We start from the raw sequence: 25378 nt of genomic DNA, 5'->3' as shown, positions 1-25378 counted from the left end.
ATCTTCCAGGCATCTAATGGGGAAATGGCACCAAGTTCAGTATCAGGATCAAAACCTGACACCAAGACACATTTCCTCTGAGCCCATTATGATCCAATTAACTGCCCCAAGCTGTGACAGTATGAAGGTAACTACAGCTGGCTTGTCTCCTCTGTGTTTGTCTGTAGAGGGTGTTTTGCTCCACTGTGCACATCAAAACTTCAATTTCACCTGGGAAACTAACAATGAATACTGAAAATTTCAGCAAGGGATCCCAGGAGGGCTACTTACCCTTTTCTCAGGAGGTCAAACACTGCAAGGAAGGAAATCAAGCCATGAATGAGACAGAAGAGAGAACCAGGCTTATTCAGTTTGTAACACCTGTAACAATGCATTCCTTCCTATACCTACAAAATCAATTTATCTTCTTCACCTTTCTTTGTTCCCACGTGACAAGAACATCAAGGGATGATAAGTGAAAATATTTATCTCTTCAGCAAAGACAAGTATCACCACCTGCTGCCAGTTTCAAGCAGAAAGGCAGTGGGTGCTAATTTACCATCCACACTCCTGGTGATCCCAGTGTCAGTCCTTGTTGATTTGAGGCCTGTCTCATTCAGTACCTCCAGGGAGGGTGTTTGGTGATATTTCTGCCAAATCACTGATACTGAATTAAGTGCTCTAAGAACACACTGCTCTATTTCTGCTGCAAGAATCAGCAGCACAGCTATAGCACTATCAGAGAGGTAAATGCTCCCTGGTGGGTGCAATTGTAGAGAATTTATTGGCCTGAGTTAAGGTATGAAGAGTATGAGAGTTTGTGTGTCTGGTTAGGGGGTTAAATGGCAGCTTGCCTTGGATGCTTTTCTGGTCCTTTGGTGGCAATTACTGAGGTTTTATGAAATACAGTTTGGTAGCAATGCTAGGATATGAAGCAACTTGCAGGAAAACAAGATAGACATTTGATGTCTCCTAGCTCCAGCCTGGTGCTTGTGCCCCTTTGATCTTTTGAATGGGAATGCTCCTCTGCGTCCCCTGACACGTGCAACTTCCGAAAAGCCAGGCTACAAAACCACAGGGAACAAAACAGCAGTGGTGATGGGAACAATACCTCTGGAGCCAATTGGAGGCCTGTGTCCAATCCCTTCTGCAAACTAAAGTGGATACTTAATGTCACTCAGCTTCTGCTCTACAAAAGTCTAAAATGCTCAGCACCACTCCAGGGCCATGTCTGCATCTCAAAGAGTGCAGCACACTCCCACTGGAGGTCTTGGCACCAGATGTGCAGGGCACAACCAGAACTGCTGTCAGAACAATCTGCTGTTATCTGGTAGGAGAGCTCTTTCCTCATGAATTACTAAGGAATTTCTTGCACCTCTGAAGAAATCCTAGCAGACTTGCCCTCTCCAAAGCACACAGCAGCTTTGCTTACAGCTGTGACATCGATCAGCTGCAGTTACAAACACAAGCCAGGCTGCGTCAGCTAATCTTTCTCTCCAAGTTGAAGAAGCTGCAGCTTTTGGTAGCATTTCATTATTCAGCCACCTTGTATCATTTCAGGTTGCTCTGATTTCCATCAGCACTCTCAATCCTCTTTTTTTCTCACTGAACTTGCAGCTGGGTTCTCATAGTAAGTGAGTAACTCACAGTTACTATTAGCAATAATTAGCTACGAGCAGTCTTCTCTTCCTCTAATTGTGTTTTGCAGTGCCAATGAGATCAAGACATTCTCCACTTGCTGCCATTTTCAGCACTGATTATTATTATTTTTTTATTTTCTGCATCTTTTAGAACTGCCTCATGCATTTATTTTCATGCAATGAAAAAACCTGCTCCCTCATCTCTCCCCTTCTCTACATCCACAGGAATTCAGGCCTTAAAACAATGGCCTTGGTCGCCTTCCTCACTATGCATCTGCCATGGCTGCCAACTTTGGGATGCTGCCAGAACGCCAACAAGGCTCCAGCTGACAGGGAAGAGTGGCCTTTCAGAGGCAAATAGCTTCATTTGCTAGGCACAGACTCCTTGCACAGGCAGCTTCAAAGCATCCCATAATTATTTTTTTGAGAAGAAGCCTTTAGGCCTGTCTCAGCAGGAAACACTACAGAGCAGAGATGTAACACCATCAGATGTCCTTGTCTCCAAGGATCTGGCACCCTGGTGCTTTTCCTGTCCCTCTGGGTTTGACTCAAAACAGAGCACTTCCTAGATGTAAGAAAAAATGGACAAAAATTTCCCACCCTTTGCATAAATGCACTACAACCTCCCGGTCTGGACGCAAAAGCTAGGGGCTGGGCTAAGTGGCCAAAGACAGCAGTCCTATCTTAAGAGGTCCTGACAACCACCAAAGAGGTAAATGTGTCTGTTGCGGTCACAAGGAACACCTTGAGATTACTTTCTTGATTACTACCACTGTCCACAGTCTAAGGGAACCTAGAGAGATGATATCATACTGAGTACAAGAAACCCTCCTGCACTCTTCCTTTCTCCTGGCTCTGGTACTGGAACCTGCTGGAAAATATATAAGGAAGAGGGCAGAGCAGCTGTCTCACATCTTTTTAGTGTCTTTATGGTTAAGGACATGGGTGCAGCTCTACTGAGACACAAAGCTGCCTTACCCTAAACAAAAGGAGGGCTGCCTTTTCAGGAAAACTAACTGCTGAAGTTAGTACAAGCTTCCTCTTAGGTCCTGGTACAAGTTACTTGCATCACTAAGTCTAAAGCCCAAACAGTTTTGTTAGCATATAACGACTCACATACCCATGTACAAGTTGTCTTCTGCAGGATCATCAAGGACCTATAGTTGAAAATGGTAATGAGAGGAGAAAGAAAAATAGCAGGGTGTCATTTTTAATCAAATAGCATTTCACTGTTCCTTACGCACTATGCTAAGCTGCAAAGCATTAATAAAGAGTTATGTTGATATTTAGAGATTCCTGAGGGGACTGGTGGTGGTGTTTAAGGACACAGGACACATTTTCCTACTCCTCCCCATATTTGTAGAAACTGCTTACCAATAAAGAGGCACTGTTTATCATGACCTGATACCTGAAAATGGCAATGAAGCCTTGCATTTGTCCACCTTCCCGTGCTTGTCTATGCACAAGGTTCACAGGTCAAAGCTTGCTGCTGTTTCTACCAGCTGCCCTCACTTGGGCACTAGGCCAAAGTCCAGGATAAGTGTGTCAGTCTGTCACACACAACTGGTGTGATCTTATTCAAGATAACCAACCTATGTTTTTGAACAATTGTTTTAAAGCAATTTCAGCTGAAATAAGAGCAGTTGAAGAAATGTCCTCTTGTCACAATACAACCAGATTTGTTTCAGGGTAGCTTAGGGTGGAGAAGTAGCTCACCTCTATCAGTTTAACTATATTGATGTGGTCCAGTTTCTTTAATATGGCTATTTCCTGATAGACTCTGTCCAGTGGTGCCATTGTTTTTGACTGCTCTCCGGAGGATGTTTTTGACCCTCTAGGAGGAGGTCGACCTGCAATCACAATAACACAGTGAGGAAGAACTCAGCTTTCAGCATGCAGAAGTGAGCAGCCACTGTTACCTCTGCAGAGTATCTTCAGCTACTCTGGAAAATCTCATCACCTTACTACGATCCCAAAGCATTACAGGCTCCACCTTGAGCAGTGATTTCCACATCTAGGCTTTCTCCAACTGACTTTCCAGCCTGGTCTGTCTGTCAGATCCCGTGACCCCATCTTTGGGACGAAGTGCTAATCAAAATGGGCAGAAGAGCCCCAGGGAGGAAGGGGGTCTAACCCTACCTAACTTCCAGCCCAACTTCATTAGGCTTCATAGATGATGAACAGGGAAGAGCCGGTACTTCAAAGATTCAGAAAATCAAAGCCAGAAACCTAATTATCAACTGCTTTGAATTTCTCTGTGTTTGGTCTTTCACTACCCACTGTGTTTTAACCAGCCCTCCAACTACTTGGGAAGCCTTCAAACAAGGCAAAATTCTGCACTCCTTCCAGGCAGTGCTTCTATTGAGAGATTTGTCTGGCTGAGGACAACAAGCAGATCTCAGAATGTGAGATACCCACGTGGAAATCCATACTGCTTCAAGAGCTTCTTTTTGGAGAGGACTTTCATAGCCTGAAGGAAAATGAAAAAGCAGTGTTAAAAACCAAGCAAGGACTCAAGTGCTCACTGCTCTGATGATGGAGTATGCTGGCATCCCATGGAAAAAATAACTGGTTTTGATTCATTTCAAATAGGATATAGGAAAATTAGTCCAACTTTGGCATTTAAGGTCAGAACTTAAGGGAAGAGGTGGGTTCCTCAAGCAAACATTTATGTAACTTGTTTTTGGATGACACTATGGCTGTGCTGCAAGTCAGAGAAGTGTCCAGGTTGCTCCACAGTCCTTTTTGCTTTGCCAGAGGGTCTAGGAAGCAAGAGCTGGAGTGTCAAAGCTATACTACTAACATCCTTCATCATACACCTAGACAGCTCTGCCTTGCTGAAGGATGCCTTATGCATTCTCATGGATCATTTTTGCACTATAAAGTCCCTTCCATACTGGTAAAGCAACAGGTAGGATATTTGGTGTGATCTACCACCATACCCAAGGCCATTAGTGAGATATTTCATGGGAACTTGTCCCTGCTGCCTCATCAATGCTGCAGCCAGTTCTGTGCACCTTTCCAGCAGTTTCCCTCTCACCTCCCAGTGAGGTGGCACCAGCACAAACCTAAGAAGTGGAAGCATGCAATGCAATCAGTGTAATTTTTTCTGCCATCCAATTGGTATTAACATCATGAAAAAAGACAGTATGAATTTAATAAACAGTCTCTGTACCTCCACCTGATCTGCAAGTTCATAATCTTTCCAAGAGCCACAATACCGAGTGGCCCAGCAGATAAATATTTCGTGCAAAACTAGTTCTTGGTAAAAGTTGCTTAGAAAGATAGTCTCAACTACCAAGAGATGGGACAGTTACTTACTCCTTCCCCTAGGACGGGTAGTTACTCTTATTAACTCAACATACAAATCTGTAATTCACACCAGAGTGACCCCTGTGAAATACAATTAGCAAAAGACTCCTGCAGAAGACAGTCAAATGCCAAGAAATTCTGTATTACTACATGATGGCAGGCTCTGCACACTGCCTGTTATTAATGCATGCACCAGGAACAGATCACCAAAACCGTTTTGGCAAGCTCCTCCTCAAGCTGTTTTTGCTGGCAGCAATGCTGCTGCATGCCCCAGGTCCTCACCCACACTGCAGCCAGGTTCACAGCTCACTGAAAGGGTTGTTATTTTTGATACTGATCCAGTGAAATCCTTTGGATTTACACTCGTGTAACTGAGAAGAGAACCTGGCTCAGCTCAATGAGGTTCTCAATCTTGCCTGACAGTTCCTGAGCCAACTGTTGGAAATGACAGCATTGAGAGACAGGCTCCAAAGGACTTATCTTTCATTTAGCACAGTGCTGTGTCCCCTACAGGCAGCCAAATGATTCAGTCTATTGAAAGGGGATCCAAGACATGCAATACCACCTCCAAGGATGGCCAGGACCAAGCACAGAGGACTTCTTACATCCCTTACTTTTATCTCTCCACTAGGCAAGTTGTTAAGAAAAAAAAAAAAGACAAAAAACAAACAAACAAAAAAACAACCACAGGGCTCTGTATATTTATTTATCTTTCAACAGCACCAGACTGGGAGCAGAAGGCTCCCCTTGCCCCAGTCCCACCCTGAGACCTCCACCTTCTCGCAATTAGCTGTAGAGAAAGAAGAAACAGAAGATATAATTTGCTGCATAAAACTCCCAAGCTGCATCACAGCTCAAGGGACTGAACTATGGCCACAACATGCCCCCATCAGCCCAGTCCCAGCTGAGGCCAGCTTTGGGGAGGGTCAGATGAAAGCAGTAAGGGACAGAGAGAGGCAATAATGGAAAAGATACGCTGACATCAAGAGCTTCTGAAGTCACACAACCTCTCTTGAAGGATACTGTGAAGGGCCACAGGGAAACAAGTGGGAGTTATTGTATCATATATAAGCTGACTACAAACCACCTCTGCTGTCAGGAATCATCTACACCACCTCAAAGCTGTGGCTCCCGCTACCATTTAAGTAGGGCTGGATCAGAAGGGAGGACCTGTTCTGCTGAACTTTCAAATACAATGTGGGATGAGACTTTATCACGCAGAAGGTCAGAGCTGTTTAAGTACTGCAAGAGCAGAGATGCAAACACATGGCAGTGAGGCTGCCCTGTAATTACAGCATGGGGCTTCCTTGCTGAACTGTAGCTGCACATAACGGGAGCAACACAGAGCTGCTCCAGCAAATCGCTCCTTCCAGGCTCACATAAAAGCGCCAAAGGCATTTCTATTTGCAGGCAGAGCTAATTACCCAGATAATGCTTTTTTTTGATAATCAGCTCAGAGCCAAGCCAAGAGATTCTCCCTTTGTGCTGCTAAGCATTGCTTCAGCTTCCTCAGGAAAAGAGGAGGTCCTAGCGCGTTTCCCCCACGCACACCCTTGAGCCCACCTTCCAACTAGTCACACATGGACACAAGCCATGACATTTTTTTCAGAGGCAGTAGGAATCCTGCACTTCTCTTTGATGTCCATGTGTTATTTAAGTTACCTGCTCTCCACCTAGTAACCCTGCAGCTTGAAGTCACAGGGAAGTGGTTTCATGAGGACATCGAGGGAGGAGATCTCAGATTTATGCAAGAGGAGAGATGCTTGGGACACTGCAGTGAGACTTCAAACTCAACATCCTGCTTGTGCTAATGACAACTGGAAAATGTCCATTATCTTGGGGACCAAACAGTGACAAAGCAGACTGAGCCAAGGGAACCTATCACCTGTACCTTGTGATATTCTCACAACACCCAAGATATAATTTTATTTGGGAACAGGAGGACTTGCATTGAAAAGGACATAAATCCATGCAAGAGCAGAAAACTACACACAGTCCAGACCCACAGCTCCCAAGGGAAAGGGAAATGGCTCAAAGCCTCACTACTAACCACCTAAATCCCTTGCTAGTGCATCACCCAGCACCCCACGGGAGTGCTGAGAGGATCAGAGCTCATTCCCAGCCTTCCACCTGTCTTCTCTGACAGTGACACCCATGAGAGAAAGTGGCTAAGAAGCTCTGCCAGGAGAGAGGAATGCTGTGAGGCTAAAGAAAAGCCAATACCAGACAGGCTTAGCTGCCACATCCCAAAATCCTGCTCCCACTTTTACCCTGGGTGATTCAGCTCCTCATAGCATTCACAACTTGCTGGTGAGCATCTCTTCCTCACTCTGTGCTCATAAACTCAGAAGAGACTTCTCCCTACCAGGAAACTTGGTAGCAAACAGCCCTTGATACGAAGATTGCTAGGTATATACAGATAGACAGCCTGACCGCACAAATCTTGTTTCTTAGGAAACCAGATTTATAAATAAATAAATAAATAAATAAGCAACTCACTGACAACCTACAACGCTATTGCTTTTGTCCAGAACTAGCATAACAAATGCCCATCATAACCACTTTTCTCTGTGAGCTGATTTAAAGATTGAAAACAGGAAGGAGACATGACCTGAAGCATCACAGAATCAAATTCCATCAGCACAATGACTCCAAATTAGATCTCCACCTGGACACATTTCCCTTTGCTTTTTATTTGCTGCTCTTTCACAGAGCTTGGCTTTTTTTGCCTTTTAGCCCCACTCACTGTCAAAGCATCTCCTGCAAATTGTGACACTGAAAGCTTCCCAGCTGTAAAGAGTTCCCTGACAGATCCTTTCAAACATTGCTTTAGGAGCTCCACGTAGTACAGCAGCCAGGATTGTGAGCAGCAGGGGCAGCCTTCAGTCCCCAGCTCTGCAGCCAAACGGGTCTGTTCCCTGGAGGGAGCACCAGACACATGCTTGGCACTAGAAGTTCAGTTTCCCCAGGCTGAGATGTTCCCTGCATCCACTGATGTAACGAAGCACAATTTCACATCCCTTCACAGCGCTGCACCAACAAAGGATAAAAGCTCTTGGAAGCACTTGCTCATCTTTAATGGAAGGAAGAACAATCCACAAAATAAACACAACTCTACATTTTTCCCAGATGTGATCAGCTTTTTTTCTGTAAGAGTTTTCCTAATTCTAGGTCATGCCCAAAATTCATTCAAGCAAAAGCAATATTTCCATTCACTTTGTCGGGAGCTAGATTCAACTCCTGATATTTGCACTTACGAGAAGATCTTGCAAAAGGCCCTGTGCTTCAGCAAGAAACAGAGGTGTCGTGCTCTGAATTATACTCTATAACAAATTTTTCTGCTTCAAGATTTACTTCTTTTTATTGCAGCACACCAACTCAAAGAAAATAAAGCATGCAGCACCACTTTGGTCTCAAGCTAAAGCTGAAGCACTGTACGTGTGAATCAGCTACTGGGGATGCTCACTAAATGCCAACCAAAGCATGACTTCTACCCAATATCTGTTACTGCATTATACCACTAACACAAAAACAACCCTCCAGAGACAAATCTGTGAGAATGTACACAGAAAAGGCTCTCCCCGACTGTCAGAATCACAATTGCTTCTAGTAATTGCTGCTAACATACATTTGCATTAGTTATCCATACCCAGTGGGTCAGGGTGTGTTGCTGTAACACAGACTCAGACAGGAGTGATAAACAGAGCTGCACGGAGCTATCTCAGTGCTGGAAGCAGCACAGTGGTTAGACACACTGGGAGGCGTGGGGAGCTGAGCAACCATTAGCTAATTCTGCAATTTGCTGTTGTTTCTCTAAAGCTTTAAAAAAATCTTTTGCTGTGGTAAACGTATGCACGGCCATTTGGAAGCATGGGGGAAAGAAAAAGCTTCCACTACCCCAGGCAAAATATTAGCAAGGATGCGAAACACAGGCAACAGCATTGCAGCCTTTCTTTCTGCAGGTCAGCAGCATAGACACCTGCCCTTTCCCCTCCCATATGCTTACATTCACAACAACAAAATGCAGGTGACAGTCCTGATGCTTTTGCTCTGATTCCATCTCTGCCACTACTGCATCTCATCTCCCAGGCTCAGCTTCAGCCCCGCAGTCCCTTTTCTGTTTCAGCCCCTGTGTTAACACCCCACAACAAAGGAGAGCTGAAGAGTGCATCCCTGCAATGCTGGGTTTGTGCACCCTGTCTCTCTTAGGCTAGTGATGCTGAATCAGAGGTGTCCTGACATCAGAGCCACTCTCAGGTTACAGTAGCTTTAAAGCATTTGCCTAGATCAGGAAAAGAACTGGAGATTAAGCGGGGATTAACTAACACACAGCAGGCTAACCTGGACACAGGCTTTCACTTTTGACTTTGATTTGTCCAGTTAAATCTACATCCACGGTGCTCATCTACAGCCAAAACACCAACTTATACCAACCTCTTCCCTGCTGCAGTGTGACAACTGCTGTGACTGCTCTGAGCAGCCAAAGCACAGCATCAGGATTTCCACCACCAACTGAAAAAATACGCTCAGAGCAAAGTAAACATGATGTGGTGCACTCCTTACTTCATGCCATTGGCCCTGGCACTTCTGTAGGCTGATGAGACAGACAGATCAGGGGAGCCACAGCTGGCACTGCTGTTCTCGGCAGAGCTAACTATGTTGCTCCAGGACGCCGGGGGAGCATTCAGAGAGCAGCAGAAAAAGGGAGCCAACAGAAACAGAAACTGCTCCAGTGCGGTGGGTGAGTCAGCTTGCAAAGCACAAGGGATGGAAAGAATTGCAGCTCCTCTGCTGGCCAGCTTCAGGGCACCTCTTCCAGATTTTTGTCTCATCCCTTCCATCCTTCAAGGTATTTCTATAGTTTCATACTCTCTGGTAGGGAGGAAGGACTAAGGATCTTAACAGGCATGCAACTCCCACACAATCTCTCTAATCTTGTATGTCACTTGTAAATCCAAGAACCAGGGAGAAAAAACTAGCTGGGCTGACTGCAGTCACTCTCTCATTGCCAAAGGAGTGAATACATTTTACATTTCCATAGAACATTCCTATTCCCCTCTGCACTGCACCAACAGCACTGCACTCAGGGAGAAGCAGCAGCACACCAGTCTGTCAAAGCAATCCGATGGCTCTAGTCACAATCACACAAGGCTGCATCATTGCATCAGGGAAAGCAAGACTGACACATGCTTGCACAGGCACCGTCAGCAGCTGCACTGCTGGGCCAGACTGACAAGGCTGCTTGGAAGGCAGCTGGGTTTGGGTTTCACAGCACTGCAACACTGGGCCTTTCCCAGTACACACCTGCCCTGTCATTCAACAGAAACTGCTCAAAGCAAGCTGCTTTCCACAAGCCTTCAGGCACATCCACACACAACAAGGCAGTTTTCCTTTTGCCAGCTGCCCAGCTCCTGCTCTCAGCCCAAACAAAATTAACATATTTTTCACAAGTAGGTTTTACAGGAATCCCAGCTTGAATATTTAGGATTTGCCTGCTTCTGAAAAGAGAGTGACAGACAAGAAGCCTTCAGTATAAGCAGCCTTTCCGAATCCCAAACCCTCTAACTCTGACCTCAGCTCAGTGAAGCATTTAAAAGCCAAGGCTTGCACCCTCTGCACTGCATCCTACACCTGCATCCCTGTTTAGTTTATGGTGAGTCATTCTGCAAGGAGGTAAGAAGCACCAGAGCACGCACTACCCAGCAGAGCCACACCATTCAGCGTCTTTCTGATAAACCCTCCTGTTTCCTTTAAAGAAATATGCATGCTCATTGCAGGCTGATCTTCCAGCACCCACACATACCTCTCATTTCGGGTGACCTGCTTCACAGCTAGACAGTGTCAGGACAAATCACTGATACGCTTCCTGCCTGCAAGGCCCCTGTCTGTTACATAATGCAGCCCATCCAATTCCCTCTCACTGCAACACAGTGGTGCATGAGCAGGTGCACAGACAACTGCATATTGCTCAGTGCCCAGCAGGGGTGTTGGAGTCCTTGAATGCCACTCAAATCAGAAATGCATATGTTAAAAGCAGCAAGGCAAGGGAGACGTAGCTCTCATGGGTGCAAAAGGGAATGAGAAGCAGTGGTGGCAGTGAGGAGCGAAGGAGAGAGACACTTACATAATACTTGTCATCATCCTTGTTGTAGGCCAGCTTCACAACACCATAGGAACCCTGAAAATAAAACCAAATTGCAGTCAGTTCAGTAGCTTTGCTTTGTCTCCTTGCTGCTCCGGGCTGGTAGTACGTAGCCCTGTACGTTTGGTCACTGTAGGAGCCATGAGGTATGTGCTGAGGATTAACACTGACTGGTAGAGCTGTGTGTTAGTCCATTGCCTCCTGCCCCAAAATCAAGCTATTGTGCCTCAGCTGGCGAAGGGAGAGAATAACTTAAGCAGACTTTTTTGTACAAGTTTATATGCTTTTCATGGACAACTTTCTGCACTTCTGAGCAAAACCATTTTCAGCCAGAAACCCCTCCATTTCTTCAGAGTGAATGAACTTCAATCCAACATCTTGCTGGATTGTTGCTATTTCCACAGCTCCAGAAACAGCCTGAAGCCAAACTCCGCTCTTGCTTTGGAGAAGAGTTTGGGCTAATAAAACTTCCGGTGAAAGTCTCTGCAGAATGATATGCATTCAGCTGCAACCACCCACTGCCAAAGTAGATACAGCTTCCAGAAAGCATAATTGTTTGTGGATCCATCTGCGGTGATGGCAGATGTCCAAACATGCAGGTGTCTGAACTGCTCAACAGCCCAGACCTCTAAATAACTTTGAGGAATCTCTTTTGAATCATTCTGCAGCAGTGAAATATGGACTACAATTAGACTAGCAACTCATTCATAGAAATGAAAACTTAAGCTATTGCTGGCATGGACCAAACACCTGCCCCAGTCTTTTTGTTTTTGTTTTCTTCCCCTGATGGGTTGTATTTACGCATTAAAGTGATTTAGCGTTACATTTGGCAAGCAAATATCTTGGAAAGAAGCCAACTTAACCACCTTCAGAGGGAAGGAAAACAAATTTAGATCTCAGAGGAAGTCATTCCACTTTGACCTTGAACAAAACCTACTCAAACTAATAAGGCAAAAAAGAAAATAAGCAAAAAGCAAATTAAACCAAACACAAGTTTCAAGAAGTCTTGGCCAGTAAGGCCTCCCAGGTTAGCATAGTCTTTTCACCTACACTTTATGTGTGTGTATGCAGGCCTCTTATGAGGAACACCAGCTCCAGGAACATACCTTGCCTATTTCACTCTGCAACTTGTACTGGTTTAATTGCACACAGTCCTGTGGATTGAAAGGAAAACATAATTAGAGTATTGGTAAAAGGAAATTGTTTGATCCAGCATCAAGCAGAGGCCGAGTGTTGAACAGCCAAAGACTAAATCTTATTTAAACCATTATAAGTTGCACTGTAAACACTAATTTTATTTATGTATTTACTAAAGACAGCTCATAACAAAGTAATTATGAGCTGAGTTCCAACTCTGCTGCATTGGCTCCTATAGCAAATTCACCTCCAAAGCACCAGCACTGCTCCAGGCTAAGCCTGATGAGCCTGCCAACAGCACCTGACCCTTTACACTTACTGACTGCATCAGACTACAATGTCCAACACTCCAAGGACAAACACCAAACCCAACTCCACAGGGGACGTACAGCTCCCACAGACTACCATCCAGGCCCCCACGTCAGCCCCAGGGGAGCTGCAGGAGTGACACCATCCCTGGCATCAGCCTGGCAGAGGTGTCCATGCTCTGTGGGCTGTCTGTGAAAGCTGTGGCTGCACCTAGTGGAAGTCCCAGCTAACTCATGGATCGCTCTTTGAGCAGAAAATACAGAACCAATCTCCTGTGTTGTGTCCTGTGAGTAAAAGAACAAAACTCTGACATGCACACTGACAACAAAAGCTTAACATCCAGAGCCAGTGGGCTGCTGTAACCCCCTCCCAGCTTCCTTGGGAACTGAGTCTGAAGGTCAGGCTGCCCTTTCAGCAGCTTGTACTGAAAGGATGAGATGTTGAGGAAGGGAATTATGTATAGCATTAAAGGATTCTTGTAAGCATCCTGGCCTGTATTAGAAATAGTGTAGCCAGCAGGAGCAGGGAGGTGATCATCCCCCTGTACTCAGCTCTGGTACGGCCGCACCTCGAGTACTGTGTTCAGTTTTGGGCCCCTCACTACAAGAAGGACATTGAGGCCCTGGAGCGTGTTCAGAGAAGGGCAACAAAACTGGGGAGGGGTCTGGAGCACAAGTCTTATGAGGAGCGGCTGAGGGAGCTGGGATGGTTTAGTCTGGAGAAGAGGAGGCTCAGAGAAGACCTTATTGCACTCTACCACTTCCTGAAGGGGGGTTGTGGTGAGGAGGGGGTGGGCCTCTTCTCCCTGATAAATAACGACAGGATGAGAGGGAATGGCCACAAGTTGTGCCGGGGAAGATTTAGATTAGATTTGAGGAAAAAAATGTTCTCTGAAAGAGTGGTCAGGCACTGGGATGGCCTGCCTAGGGAGGTGGGTGAGGCACCGTCCCTAGCACTGTTCAAGAAGCATTTAGATGACGTGCTAAGGGATTGGATTTAGTAGTTGAGTGGGTAGGGATGGTGTTAGGAGGATGGTTGGACTAGATGATCTTTATAGGTCCTTTCCAACCTAATGTATCTATGAACCTATGTTTGTCAGTCTCAGAAAAAAACCCACAAACCAAACACACACACAAAAAACAATAACACAGAGTGCTGGCAGCGCTTCTTGAGAAATAAAGGTGAAATTCCATCCTGCTGGAGCCCATGTGTCAGTATTTTCTTAAGCCTATCCTGCACACGTCCCATGACAGCACGAAGTTCACACACCAGCACAGTGTGCGACAGCTCAGGGCACCAGGATCTTTCAGCACTAAGGACCTGGTCACGTGGGGTGCAGAGGCATCATCTCTTGTCCCCACCAAAGCACTGACATGTCCCTATCCCCAGGGTGAGTGCAGCATTAATCTGCAGTGTTCAGCAGCAATGCTGACTGCTCTCAGCTCACTATTTTGCAAACATTTATTCAGGACGGGATTCTGGGGATGCTGCAGTGTTGTAGGTTTTTGCTTTTTGTTTTGTTTTTTTTCCCACCTCAATCCTGACTTAACAAACAGCATTTAACTGCATTGCAGGGGACAGCACAGTCCTAAACTCCACTGAGTGAAGTAAGCAGAGAGTTTCCAACTAATGCAGATGAAATGTGCTGAGTCTTAGACAGAACGTGCTTCTCCAGACAGCATTTCTGTCTGCATTTCAGTACCAGCTCTCTCCCTGGGACTGCCAAGCACTAAAAAGCATGCTAGCAACCCACTTCTACCCTCTGCACTAGGCACTCTGTGAGCAAGGCTGACACCGAACATGCAGATAAGTGGATTAGACTTCCCACAAGCCTCAAAATACTGCAACCTACAGCAGCAGCACAGCAAAAGGGGTGCCAGATGTCTTCAGTGCACTTGAAAGAACAGGCAGATGTTACAGCCACATCCTCTTGCAGCATCCTCCCCACTAAAAGCAATACTGGTTTACATATAAAGATGCATTAGATCACTGATGCAGTAAATGATCGTTTTGGCACTTCCCCCATCACAAACCAGAAAGAATTTCCAAGGCAAGTGATCATCACAGTGAAGGAGAATAAAGAAATGTGGGAAATATGACTTTTTTTAGCTGGCAGTGGCTTGTAAGGAATAAAAAGAATGATTTAAGCCTTCATCTTGTTTCCAGTGAAGGAAGTTTTTTCCACCACCGTAACAACAGGGAGAAAGAGCCAACAGTGAGTAACGGACCCGCAGAAGTGCATTAACTCTATAGATAGCAAAGCTCATAAAATCTTAGCAATGGCAAAACCCAATCAATTAGAACTAGGAGCAACAAGAGAGGACACCACAACCCAGCAGAGGACAAGACATGAAGGAGAAGATCACTGAAATGTATGGAAGAGAATAAACTCAATGCATTTTAAGAAAAAATACTCCTTCCCAAAGAAGAGGCAGCGCTCAGAACCCAGGATATAGACACACGGGACAAATTCCCACAAAAGCACTAAGTCAGCAGATTCACTTCCCAGCCTGAAGCTGTGCTTTGCACTGTGGTGATCCACATGGATTAAGAAGGAACTGTTTTCTGTAGCTGTCTCCTGTCCTGGGTTCCCCACTTGCTCACCTTCATGCCCCTCACCTTGTCCAATTTGCTCCTTCTCTCACCACCCCTGGTGGCATTGTTTCCTACCAGAAGACCAGGGTCCCTTGTATGGGACACAAGCCATCCAACCTGACAAATCTTCCAAACATTTTATATTTACCACAATCAGTGACTGTCAGCCATGTGTGTCTGAGACACCAAGACTTTGACACTAATTGTCACCTTCCCATCATGCTTTGTACCTCTGGCTAGGAATTGTCACTTTTTCCAGCAAGATTTCTCCAGGGTTTCATAACTAACCCAACAAGATAACCACGTAGCTCTTTTATCCCATTCACATCCAACATGCTGTCAGATGGCACCCAGCACTGTTGCTCCCTACCACACCCACCCACCAGGCTGCTCACCTGTTATCTACTGGCCTTCTGCTACACAGATCTCATGAGCTATGGACGTCATGCCAGGACACTGGCACTGAGGAGATGGTTTTTCAAAAGAAATGGGTAAATGCTAGAATAGCAACACCAAGACAAGGGCCAAGGGAAAGCTGATGTCAGGGCACAGCTAGCTCACAGCCAGGGATCCCACAGCTCCTTCACTGCAGCACAGCTTCTGGACCTGACTCACACCTGCACTGCTCCCCATTCAGATGTGCTTTTCACATGCAGTTATCTTAGCTTCTGCAGTGCTCTGAGCACTTGTGCTCAACTCAGCAAAAATGAAACCAGCCTCTAGGTGCTTTTTAGCTCTTTTTTCTCCTTTCTTGCAGAAAGGCTGTAATTCACAGCTCCAGTGACTCCTGCCACATTGCCACATGTCACTGCAGATTGGCAGGTTTTGGATTACGTTCTTATTTGGTTCTCCTGCAGGAGGTGGGATAATTGTACTATTCTTTTATCAAACAGAAACACTTACCCCTGGGCCAAGTTGTTTTTTGGGTTTTTTTCCAAAGATATCATTGAACAATTCTCTTGATTTCATCACGCCAATGTTTTGCAACTGCTGGTAGCGTTCCTTATCTTGTTTGTACTTAATGAGAAGTGTCAGTAAATTAGACTGCTGCATCCATCTAAGCATGCAGCAATTGCCATTTGTTAGCATGTCCAAAATGTTACTCAAAAGAAAAAGGGGAGACGTCAGAAAATACAAAATGTGATCAAAAAAATCAAACTGCTGTGAAGTCCTGGCCCAATCCATAAATCCTGCTGCCCCCACTGTGTTACAGAAGCTTTGAGAAATGGAGAACTGAACCCTTGCTGCCCAAAGGGTTTGGGGTGGAAATGAAGAGCAAGGGCTGATTTCCAAAAGAAGACGTTTCCAAAAATAATTAGGCCAGCCACGTATACATACATTGGGAAATATTCTACCCCTGAAAAGAAGCCAAATTCACCAAGCTCAAAATAGTTACAAGTTTCATCAATGTAGATACACTTTGGAGAGAAAACATGGGAAAGGAAACAGGGAACTTCAAGTCACTAATGGAAATAGCGCTGCTTTAACCCCCCCCCCCCCCCCCCCCCAGCTGAAAGGGGAAGTGAAAGCAGTTCTAAATACAGACTAAATGAAAATAAAAGCCAGACAAGGGGCAGGAGGGGCAGCAATGCATATAAATTACAAAGCTGTTAAGGGACAGCGAAGGACACACAGGAAGAGCAGCGCTCATAAGAAGAAAAACAAACATTTTTAAACATCATCCAATAAGTGCAGGAATTGCAGCCCAGCACGGCGACTGGTTGTGCAGAAGGAACAACACAAAGGCTGAGCACCACAGTCTGGGTTCACCCGCCCCAAACCCCAGATCTGAATGCAGCATCCCAAGCATTTGCTGAATCCCTGGCAGCTCATTTGGAGAGTGGCTAAAAGACATTTTTTTCCAGACTTTCTCTCAAAGCTTGCTGGCATGGCTAATGGCTTTATATTTCCCCAGTACATAACGTGACAGCTCAGCTTCCCACACAGCTCTCGCTGAGACAAGGGTGAGGGGGCTGAGGGCAACGGATGGAGGCAGCCCCTCTGCAACTGTGGCTTTATGCTTTCTCCTCCTAACCATACCATTAAATGAGCTTTAGGTAAATTGGAAACGTAACTTTTAAATAAAGGTTAATTAGTCCTAGGAAAAGAAATTAGCAGTGTCGGTGGGGAATTGTTCTTTGAAGGAACCTTTTACAAGCATCCTTGATCTTTTCAAGAGAACTGCTTGAGCATTGCAGCAAGACTCTACAAGAAATAAGTTTGGCTGGAAAGGGAAGTGCTGCAGCCCATGCAAAGCCTCAGTCCACATTGCTCCTTTGGTCCCTAGAGAATTTATCTTAGTGTAAGGCAAGGAAATCGTGACCTTGTGAACAGAATCAGACAGCTCTCAGGGATTTGAAGAAGACAAAACCTGAGCTGACCCAACACCAAAGCACAGCTCCTGACACCAACTGCATCCACCCAGTTGAACAGACAAGCAAGATGTCTGTTGTAAAGCTGTGGAAAACTAAGAGAAGGGACAAAACCCTGATTTATTTTCTGTGCCTTTGGGGTGAGCTGTGGACAATGAGCATAGGAAAACACCTTTTCTCAGCTCACTGTCTGCCCTTGTGCTCAGGTCAGCAGCAGTGCTGAGGACCTGACTTCATCCTTTGCACTCCTGTTCAAGCATGCTTGGCTCCAGTCCTACCGGGCTGAGCAGGGCCACCCATGCAGCACAGAGCCAGAGCACCCTGCTGGCCCCAAAGGGAGACACTGCAGATAGAGGGTGGGAGAACCACACTGTCAGGCATGGGTGGATCCAGGAGAAAGGGAGGAATGATGATTCTAACAACCAGCAGACTGGAGAAGTATAAATTAACAGTGCTGGCAATTCTGGGGAAACATAATATTCTGTTCTTCACCTAGCTACTCTCCGAATGAAACTTTTCTCAGCTACCTCAAAAGGTTGGTTTAGGATGGCCAAATAAAAACAACACTGCATTTTCAAATGCAACTTCCCAGCAAGGAGCACACCCACCTGTGCAGATGCATGCCCTGCAATTTAGGTGGCACAAGCTCTGTCAAACCCAGTGACAAGATCCCTGTTGGTCTGTATGAACCTGTTTACTTATTTGCTCTTCTTACAGTACACAAAAGTGCCAGGGCATCATCCATGCAGCAAAGCAGAAGGTGCTTTTAGAGCCCTGTGGAAAGCTCTCTCCTCCTGCCACATTGGCAGTACGAAGCAGGAGCTGGGAATGATCACACCAATAAAGGCTACATGAGCCTGTGACCTAAATTCTTGGGCCTGTGCTTTAGTTCTGCAGTTCTGCACTTTTAACAGCTTCAGCTCAATAACTTCTGTGCCATAGCTAAAGGCAAAGCCATTCCTTTGTTAGAGCAAAGAGTTGGTGAGAAAAGCAAGAATGCTACCAACCCTACAGGCACCCCCACAGGGGAACACAACGCTGGAAGGACCTTCCTAGGCAATGGCCCACACAAAGCCTTAGACAGGAGATGAACAAGCAGGGAATCTGCCTCACACCCCATGGTTTGAAACTTATGGATTTGTTATCAGAGATGTGACAGACTGGGTTAACTAAGTACACAGTAACAGTGTCAGGAGAACAGAACGGGTTACTTCTTATACAGAGTTAATACTGCAGATCTAGATGTGTCAACAGAAGCTGCAAGACACCAGGCAGTTACCAATACTTTGTCACAGGGCAAACAAATAGCTGGTGGCCTAACTGCCAAATGACAACAAGCCCTGGCTCTGCTTCAGCCCTACCAGTCCAGGAGTCACTGCCTTCCTCAATCCTCACAAGGCATCCCCCTCCAAAGGCATATGCTGGCAGCAGAGTACCAGGGATGGGCTGTCATTGCCCACAGTGTCTGCCACAGCTTCAGCTCTCAGCCCTCAGATCTCTGAATATCAGTTTTCCTCCCAGCCTGTGAGCAAGCGTTAAACTAGAATTATAAAGCACAGCAGCACCACTAACGGAATGCACAGATCTTCCATAATTCAGAAGAGTACAACAGAAAACTCACACTGTCACATCCCTGCATCCAGCCTCCCCGGAACGTTTCTCCATTACTCTCCAGATGAAAGCATCACTGGAGGGGGAAAGCATTTTCAATCCTAGATCATTATCAGCATAACAAAGGAAATTTTGATATACAGCTGTGCCATCCATTTTGGCCCCTGATGGACGATGCCTGCACACCCTGATAAAGCCTGAATGCTCATAAGCTTCACCTTCATGCAGACTGCAAGTTACCCAGGTGGCAGCTGCAAGCTGTATCATATCCTGCCACTGGGAAGGCAGTGCTGATATCAAGTACTCATTGCAAGGAGAAAGGAGCAACTCAAAGGCTTTAAACAGGTAAGAGAGTGGTCACCGCCATGGTCAGCCTCAGATTTACCTCATAAACAACCATGCATCATCCCAGTCCTTCTGCTGTTTCTTACAGGATATGTACAGCAGCCCTATGAGCACTTCTGTCGAAGCATTGCTCCCAAGGGCCCTGCTGAAGGAGCGAGCGCTCACAGCCCCCACCTGACCTTCCCTTCCATCTGCTACTGCAGCAATTCCCTATTAATATGAGTGATGATTTCTAACAAGCACAGCTCTGTTAAGCACCCTCAGCTGCACTAGAGCAATGCTCTAAGCAGTTACAGCACATGACCATTACAAACACACTGCTGCCTGACAGACTGCTGCTGGGGCAGGGAAATGAAGGACTGTGCAGCTGCATCTCAAACTGAATGTTTCCTGTCCCAAGGTATTGCTCCCTGAGATGCAGATACTGTGAGAGGGGACTTGGTATTTTCAATTTCTTTTCAGACTGGAGTGCACCAGAGTTGTACTTGACTGCAGGTACTTAGAAGCAGATTTCAGACCATCCCCACTCTTGGCACAGGCAAAGCACTGCAGGAGGGCAGAGCTGGCACACCAGCTGGTACGTGTCTGAGAATCAGCTCCTCTCACTTCCACACCTCTCATTAAAGCACGTGGCTGCTGTCAAAGAAGTTGCAATCTCTGCAGTTTACCTCACACAGATATTCGCTTATCAGCCATGACCCACCGCACAGCTAACATGACTTGCAAAAATTCCCAGCACACAGTGGTTGATTTGCATGTGCACCCCACCAATCCTCTCAGCTGTACAGCAGGAAAATACCTGCTTTTCAGGAAGGAAACACTGAGCCACATGCATTAAACTCCAGGCCTAAATTCCAGTGATTTTGATCACTCAGTACACAGGGCAGGACTGGAGCAAGATTTAGGCCTTACAGCAGGGAGCAGCATAACACCCAAGAACAATGCAAGCTCCACTAAGGAGACATTCCCTGTCTGATACTCCAGTCAGCCCTCTTCCTACTTCACAATGATCCTAGCCATCAGCATTTAAGGAAGCATTTTTTTATTCAAAAAACATCCATTTACTCCACTTCTATCATGTTCAACTTTCTCTGAAAGTTCTGCTGAAGTTTCAGTTTGATCTATACCCAGTCCCTCACTGGCTCTGCTGCACCATGCACGTGACAGCTGCAAACTGTGGCATACTTGGCATCCTGTGTCCTTGATGTGACAAGGCAGCAAGGCCCCTCTCTGCTCCCAGTCCTCCCCAGTAACTCACATCACAGCATGCACACCAGCAGCTTGGCTAGAAAGAAAAGCTCTAAGTGCCATCCTGCTCCTTTCTCCTGGGATAGCAGGCAGCACAACCCACCAGCACTGCATCCTAGCATGACCCATGGAGCTGTAACCAGCAGCTGCTCCTGTCAACATGCTTGGCCAAAAGCAGTGTGTCATACCTCTGGGTATGACATGTCTGAACCCAGCTCTAATACTAGGAGAGGAGTTACAAGACAGGGCAGGAAGGACTGCAGCTACCCAAAGAAACTCATCTAAAGGAGAGGTAGCCCCTCAGCTACCACTGCTCTTATAAACACATGCAAACACTTTAAAGACAAAAGAAAATCCTGTTAAGTGTAGGAAATGCCAATGCATTTAAGCTCTTTATATAATAAAATCAAGCCTTCAATAATGGCTGAACACAATAACAGATGTATAAACTTCAGAAGTTTAAATCCATGAAAGACTACGGATTCACATTACCAGTTAAGACTTATCTGACCTCAACACCACAGTTACAGTGGAGAACACACCTACCTCAGCATCTGAGATGGAGACTCGATTGGACTCTATCGTTGGTCTCCGCATTATTCGTGGTGATGGCCCTGTGGCATAATGACCAAAACTCGGAGTGTTGCTTGAAGCCAAATGACTTCCTGATGATCTCTCCTGAAGAGACAACTTCCTACTTGATAGTACAGGTCTAGCAAGAGGTCTCTTGGAAGCATGCCCCCAGGGAGCACTGTCTGGCTGTTGGGAGAGTGGGAATTCATTTGTTTCAATGTCACTGTTGACTCCATTTCTTTGGATGTCTTTGGCATTATCAGAAAAGACTGTATCATTTTCTTCAGTGATGTCTTCACCGTTTTGGTCACTTCTGTCTGGGTGAACAGATACATCTATGGCTGCTACCCGCTCTGCCAGTTCAGCCTGTGTGTCTTGGAAGCTTGTGTCTCTGCCTTCACCCACAACATCTGCTGGAGAGTCCCCCATGGCTGCGTCCTGCCCGCACAGTCTCAGGTGGCACTGCAGAGCTGTGATGCTAGCACTCACAGACAGGATACAGCATGACTGAATGTCTCCTCAAAATATCTACAAAGAAACACAGAGAGGTGAGTGGCAATGTCTACTCAGCATAGCATAATCAAGGCACCCACCTCTGACTCCTTCCATTAAGAAAGAAAACGAAGACAAAGCACCATCAACAAAAGGCAAGCAGCCACCCAGAAGGGAAGGAGCATCAAGCTAGCTACAAAATTTATACCGGCGATAAAGATGAGATTTTATCTGTGTGCAACAAGTAACACAGATAAAGGGAACTTCTACTTCTGCAGTTGGAGTGACAGTCTGCCTAAGTTTACAATGAAGTGAAGAAGTATGGCTTCTTAACAAGCCAAGCATTAACGGACAAACTTTTGGCCTCTTGAATTCTTATTTGCAGAGTATAAGAACTTCCAGTACATATCCAAACACAACATGCAGAACAACAAACCCACAACCATTCAGGACTCCACCTGAGCCTCCTGGCTGCCCTGTATGGCCCCACAGAGTATCTCAGAACAGCCTGGAAGCCAGGCTATGGTCGGTGACTTGCTCCTGTCAGTTTAAGCAACTTATTCAACAGCAAAAAACGAATTTAAGAGTGAGTTGTGTTCTGGGACCTCCTCTGGACACTCATGGTTGCAGCCTATGTGAAAGCAAGCATCATCCTTTCTGCACACCATGTATAAAAGCTACACTGAGTTGCTTATGAGACTTAAAGATTATGAGCATGTAGAAATAGGCTTTTCCTTTGGAAAAGACCTATGAAACAAAAATGTAACACAAAGCTATAACTGATGAATAAAATTCACTGTTTCCTGCATGCTAATTTCAGTCTCAATTTAAAGCAGAGATTTCAGTCTTTCCATTGTGGTCCAGAGCAGGAAAAGATCCTCTGCAGCACATCTGTCAACCCTCAATCACTTCTGAAGATGTGCTACTGCCAGACACATCATTTGATCACTGTTTCTGGGGAGACTGAGGGAGAATCTAAACAGCATTAGTCACAGAGTCCTGGACTACATCCAGTGAACTTCACTGTAGGCTTAACATGGAGACATTGCAACGTTTGGTTTTCTACATGCAAAGCATCCACAGAAGCTAGATGTCACTCACAATGCCTTGTTTTCACAGTGACTACACTTAATTTACAGGAGGAACTGGTGGGCTGAGTGAGTTTAAAAAGCCACATCCAGCCACCAGCCTGGGAACACAGGTGACCTCCCCAAGAAGCAAGGAGCAAGGGTCAAGCCTGGCTTGAAGTTTCCCAGTGATGCTCAGTGAAACTCCAGCCCAATGCTGCTGCAAAGAGAAGCAACCTCCAGGTCCCCTGCAGAAGCACAGCAGTCAAAATCAAGCAAACCTTTTATGTCAATAGAGAAACCTGAGAAAGATCTGGATGGCAGATTTAACCCCAGGTCGCAAGCCAACCCCAGGGAAAGCATGCCGTGCACTGAACGTCACAGGAAGGAAACATCCAGATCCAACACGATCTTCACCACAGGCCTGCTGTTCACCTCCCTCTTCTCCTTCTCCTCCCTGGCATAATCTTCCCCCATCTTCTGCCTTTTCTGAAGTCATGGTTGAAACAAACTGACAGAAACGTCAGTCACTCAGAGCAGAAACAAAATGATGAAATCAACTTTAAAAGCATCTATTAAAACTATATTTAAATCCTTCAATCCTAAAGCACAAATCATTTCTGGTGCAGGAGGCAGGCAGTGGGGGTGACCTGCAGCAGCAGGGGAAGGGGTGCAGGACTCCAGTACAAAGCCAAAGGCAAACCAACACTAAAATCCCCTTTGCTAGACCTCCCTGCTCTCTCTAACCCCAAAACATGTTCACCTGCAATTCCCATTATTGAGCCTCACCAGTTTGTGCTTAATAACGAGCTTCATGATGGAGAGCCAGCTGCAGCCTGGAGCTGGCTCAGCAGTGAACCTTGTCTTCCAAAGTGCAATTGCATGAAACCTGTGGAGGATTTGCTGTCTGCAACACGGGCAGGGCTTACTCTTGCGAAGCTTCTGGCCCAACTTAGGAACATCAGGTTAGAGTGACTGCAAGCCTGTGCCTGCCCCATTACCTCCAAAGCTGCTCTCCTTGCGTTCCAGGACACCTCCAGGGCTGGGCTGCAAGCCCTATCCTCTTTGAACACTCTAGCTTCAAAGAGACAAAAGATTTTAACGAGATGGACTCACTGAAAGACTAACTGAAGGGAGCAGCCCACAGCTCATCTGCTTGCCTCCCGGTGTCAATGCTTCGAAGTAAATCTTCAGGCCAATTCACAACTTCACAAAAAGAAATCAACCCACATACGTGGTTCACCAGGTCAAAACAAATACATCCATACAGCATCAATGCTGTTAAATTATTAAAAATAAACTGTGAAACTGTAAATAATTGCTCATTTTTACAGTAAGGTTTGTCTTGTGCTGTTTTAAAGGATTTCTTTTCACAATTGGACCTCTCAAAAATGATCAAAAAGCAGTATTTTCTGACTAAGCAAATCAGTTACACATGGAGCAGTCTCACTGTGCAGAAAATTCAGGAAAAAAGGCAATTGTTTACTTCTGCAAGGCAAAATCAATGGTGGATTTGCACAGTTTGTCAGGCTGTAACACACCTGCACCTTGTTGCAACAGGAAATCACAGTGAAACAGAGACACCACAACTACCTTCTTAGAGCTCCTGTGTCTGAGGCTCCTCTCAGGCTCACCAGTCTGATCCCACACAATGCCGACCACCTGCTGCAGATCAGAGGACTCTGCTGCAGACAGGAACTAAAGCTGCAAACAAGCTTATATGAGCAGAATTAATTTACTTACACATATCTTATTTACCTTTAGCTATTCCTCTCCTGCAGGGAGACTGCGACTTCACCAGTGTTTTCTGCAGTGTACTTATCAAATGGCTGCACATGTTTCCCAGAGAGGCAGTGAGCAGAGCACAGTAAAAAATACATTTTAAAAGGAGCATGATTCTGGAAAACCTCTCTGTATTGTATGTGGAAGCAAGAGATGAGTGTATGTAATTAATTTTGCTGCTCCATGAAGTATTTCAAAGCACTGTCTGAAAAATAAAAATTGTAATCCTAGTTTACTGCTTGGTCCTTCCTTACAGCTAACTAGAAATGCTCTTACAGAAAGGACCAGGAGGTCACGGGGCCCTGGGCTCAGCGTATCCAGCTTCATTTCCTGACTTTGCTACAGGCTACCTAGAAAAATGACTTCACAGCTTCATCCATCGCAGTTTCCAGGTTAAGAATAATTATACTGCCCTCAGCCCACCTCATCCCGCTTCCTCTTTTTTGTCTCTGAGTATGTATCTGCCCTGTGCAAAGGAAACGAGGTAAAACAGATCACAGTGAAACATAACTACAACAAGCATTTTCAAGCAAAGCATTCAGGCAGCAATTTAGCTACTGCTCAAAGCTGGAGATTCCTTCAAATGCCTGTGGTTTGTGTCCTCTGTGGCAGCTTGGGGACTGGCAGGGACACCAGTGTATACTCATATGAAGGCCAACTCTATTTGGTGCCTCTAGATCTCACCAGACCCACAGGCACTTGCACAGAGAGAGATTCCAAAGCTTACGGATGGTTTAGTCTGCTCCATCAATATACAACAGCAAGGTTAGGAAT

At 45.7% G+C, this 25378-nt stretch overlaps 1 protein-coding gene across 1 annotated transcript in view; it reads right to left on the bottom strand.

The window, feature by feature from the left end:
- The window catches only part of CAMKK1 (calcium/calmodulin dependent protein kinase kinase 1), an 83005-nt gene that overhangs the window by 23736 nt on the left and 33891 nt on the right, over positions 1-25378 (bottom strand). Inside the window, exons 2-8 of the mRNA XM_065731751.1 lie at positions 21237-21791; positions 12180-12227; positions 11056-11109; positions 4038-4089; positions 3336-3469; positions 2740-2776; positions 271-292 (exon numbers count right to left, since the gene is read on the bottom strand). Coding sequence (XP_065587823.1) covers positions 271-292; positions 2740-2776; positions 3336-3469; positions 4038-4089; positions 11056-11109; positions 12180-12227; positions 21237-21692 — 803 coding nt within the window. The 5' untranslated portion in view covers positions 21693-21791. The remainder of the gene's footprint in view (positions 1-270; positions 293-2739; positions 2777-3335; positions 3470-4037; positions 4090-11055; positions 11110-12179; positions 12228-21236; positions 21792-25378) is intronic.

Source organism: Cyrtonyx montezumae, unplaced genomic scaffold (genome assembly GCF_038088225.1).
Source record: "Cyrtonyx montezumae isolate F1298 unplaced genomic scaffold, pur_monq_1.0 scaffold_15, whole genome shotgun sequence".
NCBI classification, from domain to species: Eukaryota; Metazoa; Chordata; class Aves; order Galliformes; family Odontophoridae; genus Cyrtonyx; species Cyrtonyx montezumae.
Note: the sequence above shows the minus strand (reverse complement) of the source record. Positions and strands in the feature narration are given on the sequence as shown.